General features: G+C 49.9%; 1 protein-coding gene across 5 annotated transcripts in view; it reads left to right on the top strand.

Moving 5' to 3' along the window:
• The window catches only part of RAB11FIP4 (RAB11 family interacting protein 4), a 93,459-nt gene that overhangs the window by 54,769 nt on the left and 22,581 nt on the right, over positions 1-16,109 (top strand). For 2 of the 5 annotated variants that reach the window (XM_090122096.1, XM_031598745.2), the window contains exon 1: positions 9,257-9,381. The exons of the other annotated variants lie outside the window; for them this stretch is intronic. In XM_090122096.1, coding sequence (XP_089978222.1) covers positions 9,349-9,381 — 33 coding nt within the window. In that variant the 5' untranslated portion in view covers positions 9,257-9,348. Of the gene's footprint in view, positions 1-9,256; positions 9,382-16,109 lie in introns of those variants that run through there. 5 annotated transcript variants of the gene reach the window in all.

Here is a 16,109-nt window from a genome sequence, read left to right as displayed (position 1 = left end):
GGGGCTGGGGCAGCCTCCCAGAGCCATCCCTGCCTTTGCTGGGCTCTGCACATCCCTTCCTGCACTGCTGATGCAACAGGGCAGCCCGGCACTGCGGTGGGCACTGAGCTGTTCCTGCCTCTTGTGCACCCAGGACAGAAATCGTAGTACAGTGGTGTTGTTTCAAACATGAGATCCCAGCTGGGCTAGGCTGTACTTCCTAATTTCTTATGCAGAACTCAAACAAGCAGTGCACTCTGTTCCCCCTGAACTTTTCTGCTTTCTGAAGCGTTTGTGCTTGCTTTTAATGGAAGTAAAGTGGCTGCAGAAACACCAGCCCTGCAGAGGTTACCTCAACCCAGAAGAAAGATGACTTCTGTGGTTGTACTGTTGATTGAGTCGCCTGCCTTTCTATGACATCAGGGAAAAAGCTGGTTTTCCTGTGCAGTGTAGCTGCAAAGGGAGTGCCCAGCCTTCAGCAGTGCCATGCTCTGCTTGTGGTTGGAGCACGGGCCTTTCTGCTTGTTGGCTCAGGCAGCTCTCACTGCAGGTATGCACGCACTCCTGGCTGAAACATTTCTTGGCGGAGACGTGCACAGACTGCAGCACATCTTCAATAGAAGCATGCTTGTAGGAGTATGTGCTCACTGCGGGGCTTGCAGGCACAGCAGAGGGCTGGGCTGGCCATTCTCCCAGCTGTGAGATGCAGATGACATCCTTACGGTATTTTGCCATAGTTTGCTGCCATACTTGTTCCCCAAAGGCTGATTAGGGTTTCCTAACCCACTTTTCCCACTTAGAGAAAAATGTTATATTTTAGTAATGGAGGAGGCTGTGCACAAGCACGGGGCAATGGGGCAAGACTCTCCTTGTCTGTGCCCTGCTGGGTGCACTTGTGTTCATTCACTGAGCATCACCTTGGGCAGCTCTTGGCTGGGCTGCCAGCTGCATGTTTGGGCTTCTGTGTCTCCTCCCCTTTATCTCCTCATCCTTCCTTTCTGTTCCTTCCTGTATTCTCCAGTAACAGTGCCACCTAATTAGGTCATGGATTGTTTCAGACTCAAAACCATTCAGGAGGTTTTCCAATGGCTGCAGGTTTTGTTACTCAAAGCCACTTGTTCTGCTCGCCTGGCTTTCCTGCTTTGTGCCTCTCTTAACTGCTCCTCACACTGAAATATTTCTTATTCATGTGGCTGCGGCCGTAAAAGACATGTTAGCTCCGTAACAAGCTGCTTCTGCCTCCTCAGGGAGCTCCAAAAGAAACCTTTTGCTCTGAGATAACTCTGCATTTCTACATTCCCTACTGTTTTATTAATAGAGATATTTTCAAGAAAAGACATCTCTCACGTGCAGCCTTCTGCAGCTTGGGCTGCTCCCCTGGCAGCGCTGTGTCTCTGAGCTCAGTGTCCTGCTGCCAGCAGGCAATGGGAGCTGCGGCTGGGGCACAGTGCCCACCTTCTGTGAGCCCAGCCAAGTGAGGCCAGCAGTGTGCTGACACCTCAGAATACTGCAGGTTGCATGAAACAAGCCTAATCTGTGGCCTGGTTGTCCCAGATTTTGCTGTTGCTAGGCTGGCGGATCTCATTGAGTTGCCATAAGGTGTTATTTTTCCCTATAAACAAGTTCAGTTAGACCCTTGGGAGTAATTCCATAAGAGGTGCTTGGTCACTGTAAGCAAGAACTGGATTTCTCATATCTGTAACCAAGACGTGGGAAATGGCAGATGTCCCGATTCCATCTGCAGGCAGAAGGCAGGGCTGGCAGGTGGGGTGGGCTGGCTCTGGGGGACACTTTGCATGGCTGTTTGTGGCAGAATCCCGGCCCATGGCAGGCATTGGAACTCAGTGATCTTTAAGGTCTCTTCCAACCAAGGCCATTCTATGATTGTATGAAAGACAACAGAAAGGCTGATGCAGAATGTCTCCTAAGTCAAAGGAAGGTCTGTTATTGATGTCAGTAGGTTTGAGCCAGGGCTTTGGCAGAAGCGCTCACTGATTTATTGCAGGGTGCTGCCTGTATCTGCTGAAGCATATTTGGATATCAAAGGATCATTGCTTTTCCTAGAAGCAGCAGATAAAAAATAAGTTTCAGCTGAGGAGTTCTGTGATGTACCTTATTATGATTTAATGATAAAAAGCTGCAATCACTCAGGAGGGAAAGACAGGCGGTTCTGGCAGAGCAGTGCTGCACTGCTGCAGATCACTGCCCACTGCTCAGTCATTTGTCTGAGCACCAGTGAGCAAAAACACAGCCGAAGAACAGAGCGCATCCTCTCTGCCACAGCAGAAAATTAATCATGTGAAATGCTCTCTCCCCATAGCGCCCATTGCCCGGGGAAGAGGAAGGAGCAAAACCAAACACACAACGACAATATTTCCTGGTTGCAAACAATTCTAGTGCTGTGCAGCATCTATCCTAGCACAGCCCCAGGGGTGGCTGACTTGGTAAATCAAAGTGCCCTATCTGAAAACAAAGAAAACCCAACGAAACCTCTCCAGAAATCCTTAACAAGCAAAATGCACCATCCAGTCTGTAACAGAATTAGTTGTTTCTCTGCTGAGACCCACTTCTTGGAGAGAATCCCGTGTCAATGTATTAGCAAAGCAAATTGTCCTATGAATAGTAATGAAGCCTGGTTTATGTTCTTTGTGACATGCAAGTGCAATAACCCAGGTCTCCCCACGTCCCTTCTGGTGCTCTCAGTCTCAAAAAAGAGCCTTTATTGGAATAAACTTGTAATATATGCAAGAACTACTGCAAAGATCGCAGAAGAAACCACAAACTGCAGGATGAAATCCTGACTGCTTCCAGTTAAGTACAAACAATAGCCCCATTTTACATCAGTTGTTATCACAGTTTATATTTACCACAGTGTTCTTTTGGGAATTGGTTAAGACTGCATTTGTAACCTAGTGAAATGGCCATGAGAATCAGATTCAAAATCCTCGTGTTTCTTGCTGCCAGGATGCACAGCGAGGTCGCTCTGGGGTGTAGATGGATTCATGTAGCGACATCTTCCCCCCTTGCTGCTGCCCACTTTGACTTTGAAAAATAACTGCAGAAGAAATGATTTTAGTAAAGACATCTCCATTCGTAATGTGTTTGTGGCTATGGAGCCAGACTTCCCTATCTCACCAAACCTTGGACTAACCCATCCATTTCAGTGCTAAGGCCCAATTCAGAGTTGAATTACACTATGAGTAATTCCAGATTAGCTAAACTGCAGTCTTTAAACTGTTCCAGTTAGAAGAATATTCGCATGTGCTGGGAGAGGAGTGGAGCAAGGCGGTAGGACAGGCACCGTGCAGGTGGTCAGGCAGGGCATGGTGCTTCTGTGCCAAAGCAGGGAGTCTGAGCGAAAGGGCTGGAGGAGCCCACGCTAATATCCCAGCAGAGACTAAAAATAAATTGCATTTGTCATTGTGAGCATTTGCACTTATTAATAGCCGTAATTAAAAAAAGCCCTCTGAGTCCATCTGTTACAGTTTCTGATTCAGGCACTGGATGTTCAGTGTACTTTGTAAGATTTAAACACCTCTGCCTTGGAAGAGGTGTTCCAGCTGATTTAAAATGGTGACAGAGTTTCTCTGGATTTTCTTAAAATAATTTCACAGCCCAGGTCAGTAACTCGGGACCAAATTCTCTTTGCTACAGCACTGTCTGAGCAACAAATATTAGCAACAAATCAGGCTGTACATCACCACGTTAGGAGTACAGCCCCCCGTTGTCTGGAGTGGGGGCACGAAGTAGAGATTGCATACGCAGTGGGTGATTGGTAACTCACAGCTCCTGGATTGCTGCTTTTGCAGGGGGCTAGCGAGCAGAGACAAGAATTATGCACTGGAGGATCTGTAAGGAAATCAGTCTTTAGGTTTTTCAGTCTGACCACAAGATACCACAGTCGTGGGACACAAATCTAAATGATCGTGTGAACATCCAGCTGCTCAGCACCTCCCCCCAAATAAGTGGCAGTTTGGACACCAGGCTGAGGGAAGCTCTCTGTGCCCCATCCGAGTGCTGGAGGAGGAGGCAGAGCACAGTGCTGCCAGGACCTGCCTTGTTGCAGACAGCAGAAGCATTCGAGGGCGAGCACCTCTTATCAGTAGTTCCCATGCTAGTGGCTGGCTTGTCCCAGTGACTGACAGCTGTGATAATGAGGTTATTGTGAGGAGGCAATCAGTGCACAGAAATGTTTTTATGTCTTGTGGTCTGGGATCTTTGTGTCCCCAGTGAGGCTCTGGCTCTAGTTAGCTGAGCCTGAGCAAAGGGCAGAGCACGGAATCCCTGTACAAGGACAACCTGGGTTGCTTTCTTGTCTCTGTATTAGATGACCTGTTTCCCACAGCACTTGTGGAGCAGCTTAATGTGGTATCCAGACTGAGTTTTCTGACTGTTCTTATGTACCTGTGCTGTGGAAATACCCCACTAGTCCCATTCACCTGGGCAATACATTCAGGAGGCTTTAGATTCCAAATCTTGGTAGAACAGGTAACGGTGTGTCTGTCTGGTAAGGTAAAGCAGCTGGAAGAATGAGGAAAACGAACTGTTCTGAGATGCTGGGTTTCCAAATAAACTCCTTTGCTGCTCACTCTCTCGGTGATCACTGACCTGCAGTGACTTAGCTCCTGGTTTCCTGCTGCTCCATGTCACAGTACTGTGCTGTGCTCTCATAGAGCCTCAGCTCTGGGCAAGGCCTTGGTTTATTTTGGAATAAAGTAGTGAGGATGGGGTCTGAGGTCTGGTGGCTGAGCAAGCATGGCACAGAGGAAGAGGACACTGCTCTAGTTGCAGCGTTTGGCACGGGAGGTTTGTCTGTGTGTTTTTGTGTTTGAAAGCACTACTTTCACCATGGCAAAAATCTTGTTTTCTTTCCCTCTTGCTACTGTTCCTCTCCTTACTCTGTGAGTTGAGAAGAACCAAACAAAAAAACAACACAGCATTGGCTCTAAGCTCCATCTCTTAGGGAAACCATGAGATCATCATCTTACTCCATCTCATCTTACTATGAGATGAAAATTCACCAGAATGAAATGCCATGGAAAGTATTGAGTTGTCACCTTCTGGTGCTGCAGAAAATTGGTTTCCTGTCTGTTCCTGCTATGGAGCAGAGCTGAGGAGAGTTGGTGCCTTGCTGGATATCAATATGAATGCCAACAGAGGTGAATGGGAACACAAATGGCAGAGATAGAGCGATGTGCTGGGGGCCCAGGCTGGAAATTGGATTGTTTTGATGTCTGTATTGAGTCGTTCAGGTTGGAATACAATTCATGTTTCAGCTGATAAGACTGTCCATGTGTGACTTTCAAATTAAAATCTGTATGTTCTTACCGAGATTGGACTTGTGTACGTAATATCCAACCGAGCCTCTGAAATGCTTAGTAGGCATTACATGGAGAAAGCAAATTTTTTCCCATCCGTTTGTTAATATGCTGGTGGTTGCTATTTTTTAGCCTTATCAGAAAATGACATTTCTGTTTCTGGATAGTGTGGCTGAGGCCATTCCTGGCTTACCCTATGAACCAAGATACTAAAACTAAGGACATGATTTAGCAGAGGGTTGTTAGAGTTGGGTAGTGTGGTTAGTTTGCAATTGGACTCGATGATCTTTAAGGTCTTTTCCAACCTGAGCAGTTCTGTGATTCTGTGAAGCAGACATATCAGGTTTGCAGCAGCCATAACTTGGAGATTTTATTAACATTAATTACTGAAGCACACTTATCCTGACAAGCCAGCTCCTCTGCTTCCAAGTGTTGCTGTACTTCTCGGACAGAGGGAACTAAAAACATCTGGTTCCTCATTTGGTGAACCAAAGAGCTGGGAATGTAGCAAGAACGGAAAGACAAGGGCTGCAGTGAGAGCCACAGCTCACAGAAGGGCCAAGTAATAGGAAATGGAGCAATTCACATCTCATACGTTGCATGGTCATGTTATCAGTCTAAACACTGTCCTGGATTTGAAAATGTCCATAAGCACAGATGTGCTCTGGGCACAGTGGGCTCATTGTCCCAAGAAAAATCGAAGGGAGGTCTTGAATGATGTCTTGTTTTATAGATGTTGCTGCTAAAAGCAAATTCTCCCAGCAAGTAAGTGCAGATTGTTTCTGTTATTGATTGCCACAGTCTTCACTTCATTGAGACCACATGGCCCACTTTGTTTTTGTAGCTGCCTTTTATTAAAACTGACAAAGAGGTATCAGCGTTTGTAAAGATGAGTCTTGAGAGTCCCCTGGGCAGTATTTTCATGGTGTAAAGTGATAGTGGCACATTTGATCCACAGATGCTTTTAAGGCACTAATAAAACAAAAGCCTCACTTCCAGGGTGGTCTCCTGCACTACAAAGCTTTCTGTCTTTGTCCATGCTTGGCCAGACCCCAAGAAATGCAGAGAACCTGCAGTTCTCTTACCTTAAGCTGTGCTCTGGGGATTCAGTCCTGCGTTACAAACTGCAGAGAAAAATCCCTGTGTGTATAGTTTTACATGAAACGTTTTGCTGCTTTCCTGAAGGCTCATAAAGTCGTCTATATTCACATGGGTTGTCTGCACTGGCTTCCAGTGTTTCTGGGAGTGACGTTTGGAAAGCTTTTGTCCTTCTTGCTGGTGGCCAGCATGTAGAGCTCCCACACATCTCCCCTCCTCGCACTGCCGGGCTTCACAAGAAGTCAGCCACAAATCCAGTTTAACATACAAACAGGAGATTTCTGTTTTGGTGTTATATTTGAAGATATCTTAAAAAGATTAGATCTGAGACATTTCATATTAGGACCGATCATGAGTGGATGTGTGTGACCTCAATCTGTCTGTGCAGCAGCTCCTGAGCTGCAAAATGGGAATACCAGCTTCTCTCATTTTGAAGAGGCTTTATGAAGATGAATTAATCTTTGCAAAGCACTCAGATGTCAGAGTGATGAACACCACAGAAAGAGCTTGGGGGGAAATAAAGAGTTCTGTCTGCAGAGCAGGCTGTTAGTAGTAGCCGTAAATAAGACATGAAGCTACACTTTGATCGAGAAGACTAAAGCAGATATTGAATAGTTGCAGATAAATTGAACGCCATCCAGGCTGTGTCCTGAATGAATCCAGACCAGTGGGAAACGGCATCACACGGTTGTGTGATTGAAGGGATGCATTACTGCAAACAAGCACTAGCACCGAAGGGCAGTTGCACCCATGAGCTCAGTCCAGGTGTTGCATGGCTTTAGGTTGCTCTGTTCTGCAGCCTTGCTGTTAGCCGTGTGCCTTGTGAGGCGTGCTAGCCACTAGCAAGCATGAATTATTCTTGTCCTGGCCACCTGATTCTTTTCTCTTAGTGGTTATATTACGCAAAGTAGGGGCCAGAAACTTAAAAGCATGTCACTAAGACCTGCTTAGAGCTGAAACTACTGAAAGCTGTGCACTTTGTCCAGCAGCCTGTGTTGCACAGGCCTTGAGGAGCAGAAGCACCACGTCCCAGGGGTGTCCGAACCCCCTGCCTTCCATGTGGCCAGGGCTCAGCCAGTGAACCTACAGTCACTCCAGCCTCAGAGGAGCAGTTGTTTTCCCACTTTAGAAACAGCTCTCTAACTGTGATTACACTTTTTTGGTGCAACGGGGCTGCTTGGCTCCACCTCGGTTTTAGCTCAGAGGTACTTACATCCTGCTCACACTTTCCTCTCTGTCTTCTGAGTGAGGTGCACAAATCCATGCCTTTGTTCTGCACACTTCTGGCTCATTTCTAAAGCACAGAGTACGTTTTTTCCCTTCAATCTTACAGCTTGTTGTTTTATTTCATTTTTTATTACTGGGCCTTTTAACAAAAGCTGAATGGAACAGATTGTGTGCCTGGCGTATTTTGTAATGCTTTTGACAAAGGTGCTTTAATGTGGATTAACAGCTGCAGACAGCAACAATCCCCATTTTGGAGGGGTTACCTCTGCAGCTCTGCTATCTGGCCTCCTCTTGACTTCTTATCCACAGGCTTTTGCAGAGAACCAGAACCTCTCCAAGCACAGCTTCATTAGGCAGCCACAGTGCAGCCTACCGATGGCAAAGAGGTTGCAAGCAGCTCATCTCTAGAGAGACCAATGGAATACCTCCGAAACATCCTTATACTATAATTACATGCAGTAGTTATGTCCAACTTTGTTACAGGCCCAAGGAATTGATGCTAATGGGCCCTCAGCCAGCCCTGTCCTGCCTCCAGTGCTCTCCCCGCTGCTGTGAGCCCTCAGCACGACCCGTGCTGTTTGATCTGCAGCCTGCCTGCCGCAGCCGGGGCGGCAGCACACCAGCAAGAACTCTGCTCTTATTAACGTTAATGGGGATCACAGGGAGAGCAGCCCCCCGTGGGCTGACCCACAGTGTACAGCCTAAAGAGCTGCTTCCTGACTTGCCGGAGCAAGGCTGTGCAGGCACTTAGGGCTTTGTTTTTGGGAGCGGGAGCAGGGCTGGAGCTGAGCCTGCTGTGTGCAGCATCCGTGCTGGAGCTGTGCACCGACCTCACCGTGCCAGGTGTGCAGCATGGGGAGGGCAGGGAGCTGTGCCTGCAGCCTGCACCCAGCTGCTTCTCCTCTGTGTCCCAACTGCATTACCCCTGTGACCTCCCCACACACCATGGGAACAGCCTGCCCGCAGGACAGCATTCCTGCTGCACTTGCACTGTCACCTCTTCTCTTTCTCGGAGCCTTCGCCCGTTCTGACCGAGATCTCTGGGACAGGGACTGTGCATTCCTGCAGCGATTGGCCTAATGAGGGCTTGTTTTTGGTCGGTGCTGCATTAGTAGATGTGATTCATCATAACGCCGCAGTAATTCACACCGCTCTGGTTGCGTTCGCTTCAAGGGAAGCACTGCAAAATCAGATGAGAGGAGATGAGGTGAAGATCAGAGCAAGTGTGATGTGCAGGAGGGTCTGTGCGAAATACCGACACAGAGAGCGGGGCGGGCGGCCCCGAGGCTGCAGATGCCGGTTCTCAGGAGATAATTGAGGCGTGGGTTTCAGTCCGCGCATCCCGGCGATGCCATTATCTTCATTATTAATCAGCCTCACTTCTGCACGTTTCAGCTCCAGCTTCTTGCGGCAGGGCGCTGGGGAACAAATTCGAGACCGATTCGTCACGGGAGAAGTCAACCGCGGAAATGGAAAGGAAAAAAAAAAAAAAAAACCAGAAAAGGAAAAAAAAAAAAGAGTGAAAAAAGGCGAGAACGGCGCGGCCCCCGCTGTGACGTCACGCAGCCCGGTGCCGCGCGGTGACGCCGGACCCCCCGCGTCGCTTAGCAACCGCGGGGCGGGGCGCCCGCCGCCAACTGTTGCCGCGGAGCGGAGCGGGGCCGCCCTGCGCGGGGTGGGCGGCGCTACGGCGCCTCACCTCGGTACCTCCGTGCGGCACGGACAGATGCGGGCGGCGGCGGCGGCTCGGATCGGGCGGGTGAGGAGACGGCGGTGCCGCGGGGCCGCCTCAAGCCCCGTGTCGGCTCCGTGGGGGGCAGGGGGGAGGCCGTCCTCGGGAGAGGCGTTGCGGGAGGGGAGCGCCCGCGCGGGGCTCGTGGTTATTTATCTGCCGTGTCCTTGGTGCGGTGGTGCTGAGCGCGAGCGGAGCGTTCGTAACGCCGGGCTGCCGGCGGTACGGCCGGGAAAACAGCCGCCCGCGGTTGGTAGGCTGCCGGCAGCCCGCGCGGTCCGGAGCCGCAGCCCTCGTGTGCGAACCCCGCGGCCGCCTTCCCGGCGCTGCTGGGCGGAGCCGCGCGGTGCCGCGCCGCGGGGTCCCCGCGATGGGCGGCCCTGCGGGTGCCGGCGGTGTCAGCGGTGCCGGCGCTGGGCTCGGGGTGGCGGCTCTGCGGTGCCGATAGCGATCGTTCCTCCGGCAGGTGTACGAGGTTAGAGGCTCTGCGGGCACCGGCAGCTTTATCGGGGAGAAGCCTCGCGCTGCGGGCTTTGTGCTGCCTGTGTTCGAGCCGCTGTGCCAGCACAACGTGGGTCTTGCAGTCCCATTTGGTGTATCGCTGTTGTTGCTCCCGTTAAGTATGGTCCTCCTCCTGCCGGGTGTGGGGTTGCTCTGCCAGTGGGGCCGGGTTGCCTTTCCCTAACGATTTCTTGGCTGTCAACGAGAAGAAGTGAAGTGTGGTCTCATCAGCAACGCGAAGGACTTCCTGCCAACGGTCCTTCAGGTTCCTGGGCTGGGGGGAGCAGTGTGGTGTTGCCACCAGACGTTTGGTACCGTGAAATGTTATTCATGCAATGGGAGGAGATACTGGAATTTCTCATAGCTGTTTGGTAGCGCCTGCCCCGACGAAGAGGAGCCTGAGCTGTTCCCATTGCTGGATGTGGTAGGCTTTAAGCAGCCTTATAACCCCTTTCAGTTGGTGTCCTTTAACTTTGCCACTGGAAGGGTTGCAGCGGATGGCAGCTGCCCCTGGGAAGCCGTGCAGATGGCCCTGCTTGTGGGGGGATCTCAGCCGTATGCGGAAGCTGCAGAGCAGCACACTTCCAACACAGGAGAGGAACAGAATAGCTTTGCGTTAGTTATTCATTAACCAGCACGGTTCCCTCTGGGAGCACACCTTTATCCAGTGTTTTGGATGTAGTGTTCCAGTGAAATGTTCTAAGTTGACAGTAAGACTCACGGGGGGCTGCTGTGCTGTTAGCTGGGCTTCAGGGTCCAAGTGCTCACTCGCTGTGTTTGGGTAGCTGACCCCCTAAATTCTGAAGTGTAGCATAACAATTGAATTGCTGCTGGTCTTCCTACAGTCTTTCAGGTTTAAGACTGCACCGAACATGAGATGCACTCTGTAAGCACTTCCTGCCAGCATAACCATGCCTGGGGCACAGTGCTGCAGCTGTAGGGCTGTGTAGTAGCAGGGCGTCTTTGGATGCGACTTTGGAATCTCAGTTTTGGTGTGCAGATGAATGTTGTTAAAAACATTTTCTGCTCATTCCCTGTTTGTTTTGTCTGTGCGGATTCAAGGATCGAAATATCTCCTGCTTGTGCGTGGCTGCAAACTCCACAGTAAACCATGGTGGGTTGTTTTTTATTTTATCATACAAGTGAAAAAGCAGCCTGCAGAATGTGCCCAAGTTCACTGGGATCTTAACTTGTCTTTGTCATGTTTTGAGCACTGTGATGTGCTTGGCAGACATAAAGAACTTCAAAAGGGAAGCCTATCTACAAATACAGTTTATTCACTTTGAAAGACTCAAATTCTTACAACAATAACAATACAACAAACCAGTCCTTTTAGACACAGATGGGGAGGCTGAAAACTTTCCAAGTTCAGTACTCGCGAGCTCTGCTGTGTGAAGGCTGCAATTCCTGTTCTTCCTGCAGCTCCTCAGCCTTTGGTTTGCTCAGCCGCCTGCTGAAGGGCTGCTGGAGCCCTTCCTGCTCACAAAGATGTGCACTTCAGCACTACTCAGTGTTTCCTAAGCATAAAGAGAACTCGTTTTTTAGGTTTGTCTGTTTCCAGACTGACCAATGAGCTCTGGGAAATGCTTCCTTATAAACTAGAGCAAAGCCACATCCTTTAATGCTTTCCCTCTGTTTGCCAGCATAAACTACTTATTATCAAGTGTGGCTGGATTTCTCTGTGCTATGGAAGCTTGGGATGTTTCTCCACCCCTTGGGATCTGAAATCGCTCCTGTTCCTCATCTTTATAGTCTGTAGTGTAATCTATCCCTCTTGGGTAGGAAGGCAAAAATACATGGTATGAGGCAGAAATCTTGTTTCCTTTATTTATCTTTAGATGCTTTTATTTCCTGGAGGTCACACTTACAGTAATATAGGAGTACCTACTAAAGTTCCCCAACTCCCTGTGGAAAAGGAGCTTGACCAGAGCTGCTGTTAAGAGCTTAGACGTGGGCAGAATTGTCACTGTGTGACAGCATGCTTCGTGCTGCTCCTCACTCTGCCTGCTGCTGCTCCTGGACAACTTTTCCCTCCCCACTGTGTGCAGAGCTCTGTGCCCGCAGCACCTTGCAGGCATGATGCAAGGTTTTGCTGCTTATCCAGCACCCAGTAGGTGACCTTGAGGCTTGTCAAGGAAAACAAGCTATGACATAGGCTCACCTGCCTCCTCAGCTGCAAACAGTGGCTGGGAAGGGTATCCTGTAACTCACGGCCGTGGGTAATTAAACTGAAGTACAAAGTGAATGCTTGGGCTGTGCTTGTATTGAGAGGCTTAAAATAAGGACGCTTCTTTGTGAGCAGCCTCCTGCTCTCTTTGACACAGTACAAGTGTTCACTTGCAGAGCTGTTTCAAAACAACACAGGCAGAACTCTGCTCACAGCCCTGGTCTGCAGGCTGGTCTGTACTGTGCGTCCAGGCTGGGAGCTGCAGCTCTGTGCTTCCTGCATGTCAGGGAGGGCTGTTGTGACACTGGCCTGTGGTTGGCCATGTGGTGCTCAGGGCACAGCAGCCTCTGTAATTTTGTCACTGGCTGTCCCTGCTAATGTGCTGGTAAATGCTGCTGTTGGCTGTGTCCTGCTGGTAGCTGCACTGGCACTAAAACAGCATGTGGAACGGGGCAGACCCAAGTGTCAGTCCCAGGACACGGTCCCACATCAAAGCGTGACATTCTCTGTCTTCTCATCATTGCTTTGTGATGAGATCATCTTGTCTCAAGGCTGTCACACCTTACCTGCTATGCAGAGCTTTTGGGGCAGGTACCACAAAGCACCCATGTTTGCTGTGTACCCGTGCCCTTCAAACCAAGGGCTGGCGCAGCTTTGTGCAGAGCTGAGTGTGTTGCAGCTCCTGCTGCCTCTCTCGGGCACCCTGCCCCAGGTGGGTGGGTGCAGGAGCACTGCTGCAGGCTGTGCTGGGTGGCTTTGGCAGCAGGGGGCTGGCAGCTTGCACAGCCAACAGCATTTTGTGCCCGAGATGTTACAGATGCTTCTTCAGGTGATTAGGTTTAGTTCCTGTACTTGGAGGAGTGATTACCTTAGGAGTTTTTAATTGATACTTGTGACATCCTTAACAGCAAGTCAGCATGAGGCCACTTGGCACTTCTTTTGATGCATATGTGAAAGGGAATGGAAGCTGTCCCACAGTCCAGGCTAGGAGTGGCCCTGATGAGTACTGGAACAGGGTGCCAAATGGCTGGGTGGGTTTTATCCTGAACTCTGGCTGATGTGCTGACCCCATCCTAACGCTGCAGGCTGGGACGTTTTCTTCTGGTGCTTTGAGCCTGCAGTGACAACTGGTGAGCATACAATAGCTCAGCAATGGGAAGCAGCCCGGGGAGTGATGAGATGCAGCTTCAAAGTGCTGGGAAAGAGCCTTTCTTTTTATTGGTTTCTTTAGAGGATCAAATTAGCTGTCTGCTAAAGTCTTTTAATGTTAAAGCTTCCAGAGCATAAGCGATGACCTGTGAAAAGGAGTGTTTGAATCTAGCCCCTGTGCGTGATGAGGTCTGGCATGTCCATTACGGCCAATTACAGTGACAGGTAGCGGACTGTAAACATTCCTGCTCCTGCTGCTCCCTGGCTGGCTCCAGCCTGAGATTCCTCCTTGGAAAAGGCACATCAGCTCCCTGCCAGCACACAGAGCAGCCTTTCAGAACCTCTGCTCGAGTGGTTCAGCAGCAGCAGCCCAGAGGCTGAGACTTGGGCACTTTATCCGAACCTGCTGTCCTTGAATCTTACATTTGTGTGAGGTGCAAACATTATGTATGGAGCATCTGCTTGCAGCATGCTGCAGCGCATCCAGAATTTGTCCCTGCCTTGGGGCTCTCCAGCACGCTGCCCTGGTGGCAACATTTGGATCTCAGGGATAAACTTGCCCCCAAAGTGGCTGCAGCAGGGCTGTGCGAGGCTTTGCCTTAAATGGAGCTTCAAGAGTTAGACTTGAGTAACTGCACAATCGGAGGAAGCTATTGCACTGAGCAACCTAATTTGTGGCCCTGAAATAGCTTCTTATTTGAATAGCTTAGTAAAAACACTCAGCACAGTCATCTTGAACCCTTGGAGATTTTAAATTCTCAGCTATTTGGAGAAACATGGTGCCCTTCCCGTGCTGCAGCAGGAGATGGAAGCAGTTTGCACCGCTTCTCCCCTACATGCTGCCCTGGGAAGCTGTCTGAAGGCTGCAAAGCATGGCAGGAGCTGCAGCCGTGTGTTCCTTCCTCTGACAGCTTCCTCCTGTTCGGTCAGATCAAAGGATTGGTGGACATCTCCATATCTGTCTGATAACTGGAAAAGAAATATGTTGAGGGAAGAATGTGTGCTTTAAAAAGTTTATAGCTCACATGGTGTAAACGTATGGGTGTTTATATGGGAGTGGTGTTTCTAGAACGCATCGGTTAGAAATGCTTCACGCCCTTCTTCATCACCCAGTAATTAGGAGACAGCTTGAGTGCAGTGGCTGCTTGAAGAAAGGTGGGTGCCTGCATTTCCTCCATGGTGGCTGCACAACAGTAAGTACTATTTTATCTGAGACCCCCCAGGCCTGGCATGCTGCCGTGTGCACCTCTTCCCTTCCCACTTCTGCTGGGAAGGAATGGAAGGGCAGGGTGCAGGGACCCCAGGCTTGCATCTCTCCTGCTGCTGATGGGTTCAGATTTCTAATGGCACAGGTCAGGGGCAGGATCCTTCTGAGGGACCTTGTTCAGATGACATATGTGGTGGTGCTGGCTCCTGCTGATTGTTGTGTGATGGTGAGACTCAGATCATCTTGCCTTCCTTGCTCCCTCTGGAATAGTTTGAAGCTGTGGAAGAGCAGGAGATTAGGCTGTGGTGGGAGTGAATTTTAAGTTGGACTGCTCTTCAGCATGAACGTATTGATGTGAGTGTGTCACACAGCCTGTCAGCCGAGTTACAGCTCCCAGCTGCGCTGTGTGCCTGCTTTATGGATTGCTTCCAACCTGGGAAAGCCCAGCCGGGTTGCTGCAGGCAAAGCTGAGCTGCCTCGCCGTGCCCACTGGGCACTGGTGCCTCCTCCTGCCCCACAGATCAGAAGCAGTGCATGGGAATCGCTGGCTCCTGCTTCTGTTTGGGGTGGCTGTGGAGGCAGGCCGTGCCTGCTCATCTGTCTGCAATGCAGCCGCACAGTTGCCTCTCTCAAGGAAGGGAATTCATTAGTTCCCGTGAAGTGGCCTCGGATCTCCGGGCAGCAGGTGCTCCTATAGAGCAAACTGTTGCTGAATATTCAACAGTTGCTACACAAGCCTGGCCCGCTGCCTGTGAAGCACTTGAAGATCTCTTAAGCAGCCGGTTAGGTAAAGTGCAAAGTGCTCAGTGCTTCCTGCTAACTACATTGTGTCGCTATGGTTTAAACTCAGTATATTTTGAATGTGAATATTCGAGGACCGTGAGCAGCAGTTCCACCTCTCTCAACTCAGCCCGCACAGAAGGAGCAGCGGCGATTCGCAGTCAGGGCATCAGGACCCTTTTCTTTCTATTCTGGTTTTGGGTCATGCATGTGCACTGAGAACGAGTGACTCAGGACAGCAGTGTCTCCTAGTCTATAACATAATGCTTGGGGTTCAGCTTGCTCTTTTAAGACTGCCTGAATAATGCTTGTTCTTGCCAAGCTCTAAATTGGTACAGTAGGTACCTAATTGTGGAGGAGTAAATGCAGAGCAGTGCACTCAGCCTTTTTTCTTTTTTTTCCTTCTGGAGTTCAGTTCCCTTAGGTGTGGCCTATAAAGCAGCACTGAAACCGGGGTGCTGTGAGAAGCTGTGATCACTGAACAATTACACAGATATAAATATCTCCCAGCATTACTCAGCAACACGCGGGTGCTATTGCTGAGAAGCAACGTGCTCCAGTCCCCACTTCTTGTTGTGGCAGCTGTCTGAACTCGTGCTCTTTGCTTTCAAGGTGTTTCATCTCTGTTCTTCTAAAGGTTATCGAGGAAAGCTTCCCATATCAGCAGTGTGGTGGTGGCTGCATTGAAGGGCAGTGTGATGGAGGGAGCTGGAGAGGCCGTGCTGGAGTTACTGCAGCACATGGCACAGTCTGTGCTGCAGCTGGGGGCCTGAACACCAATACAAGTACATCGGGTTGCCAGGAAGTAATAGGGAGGAGAAGTGAGCCCTTAGTCTTTATAGACAACACTGCACATTTAATTGCTTATGGACTTTTTTTTTTTTTTTGAAGAGCATCTAGGATGCTGTTATTAGAAAAAAGCGTGTTGTTATCTACACAGAACTCTCCTTG

Source organism: Phasianus colchicus, chromosome 20 (assembly GCF_987193195.1).
Source record: "Phasianus colchicus chromosome 20, bPhaCol1.hap1.1, whole genome shotgun sequence".
In the NCBI taxonomy this organism is placed as follows: Eukaryota; Metazoa; Chordata; class Aves; order Galliformes; family Phasianidae; genus Phasianus; species Phasianus colchicus.
This window is presented reverse-complemented; position numbering and strand designations above follow the sequence as displayed.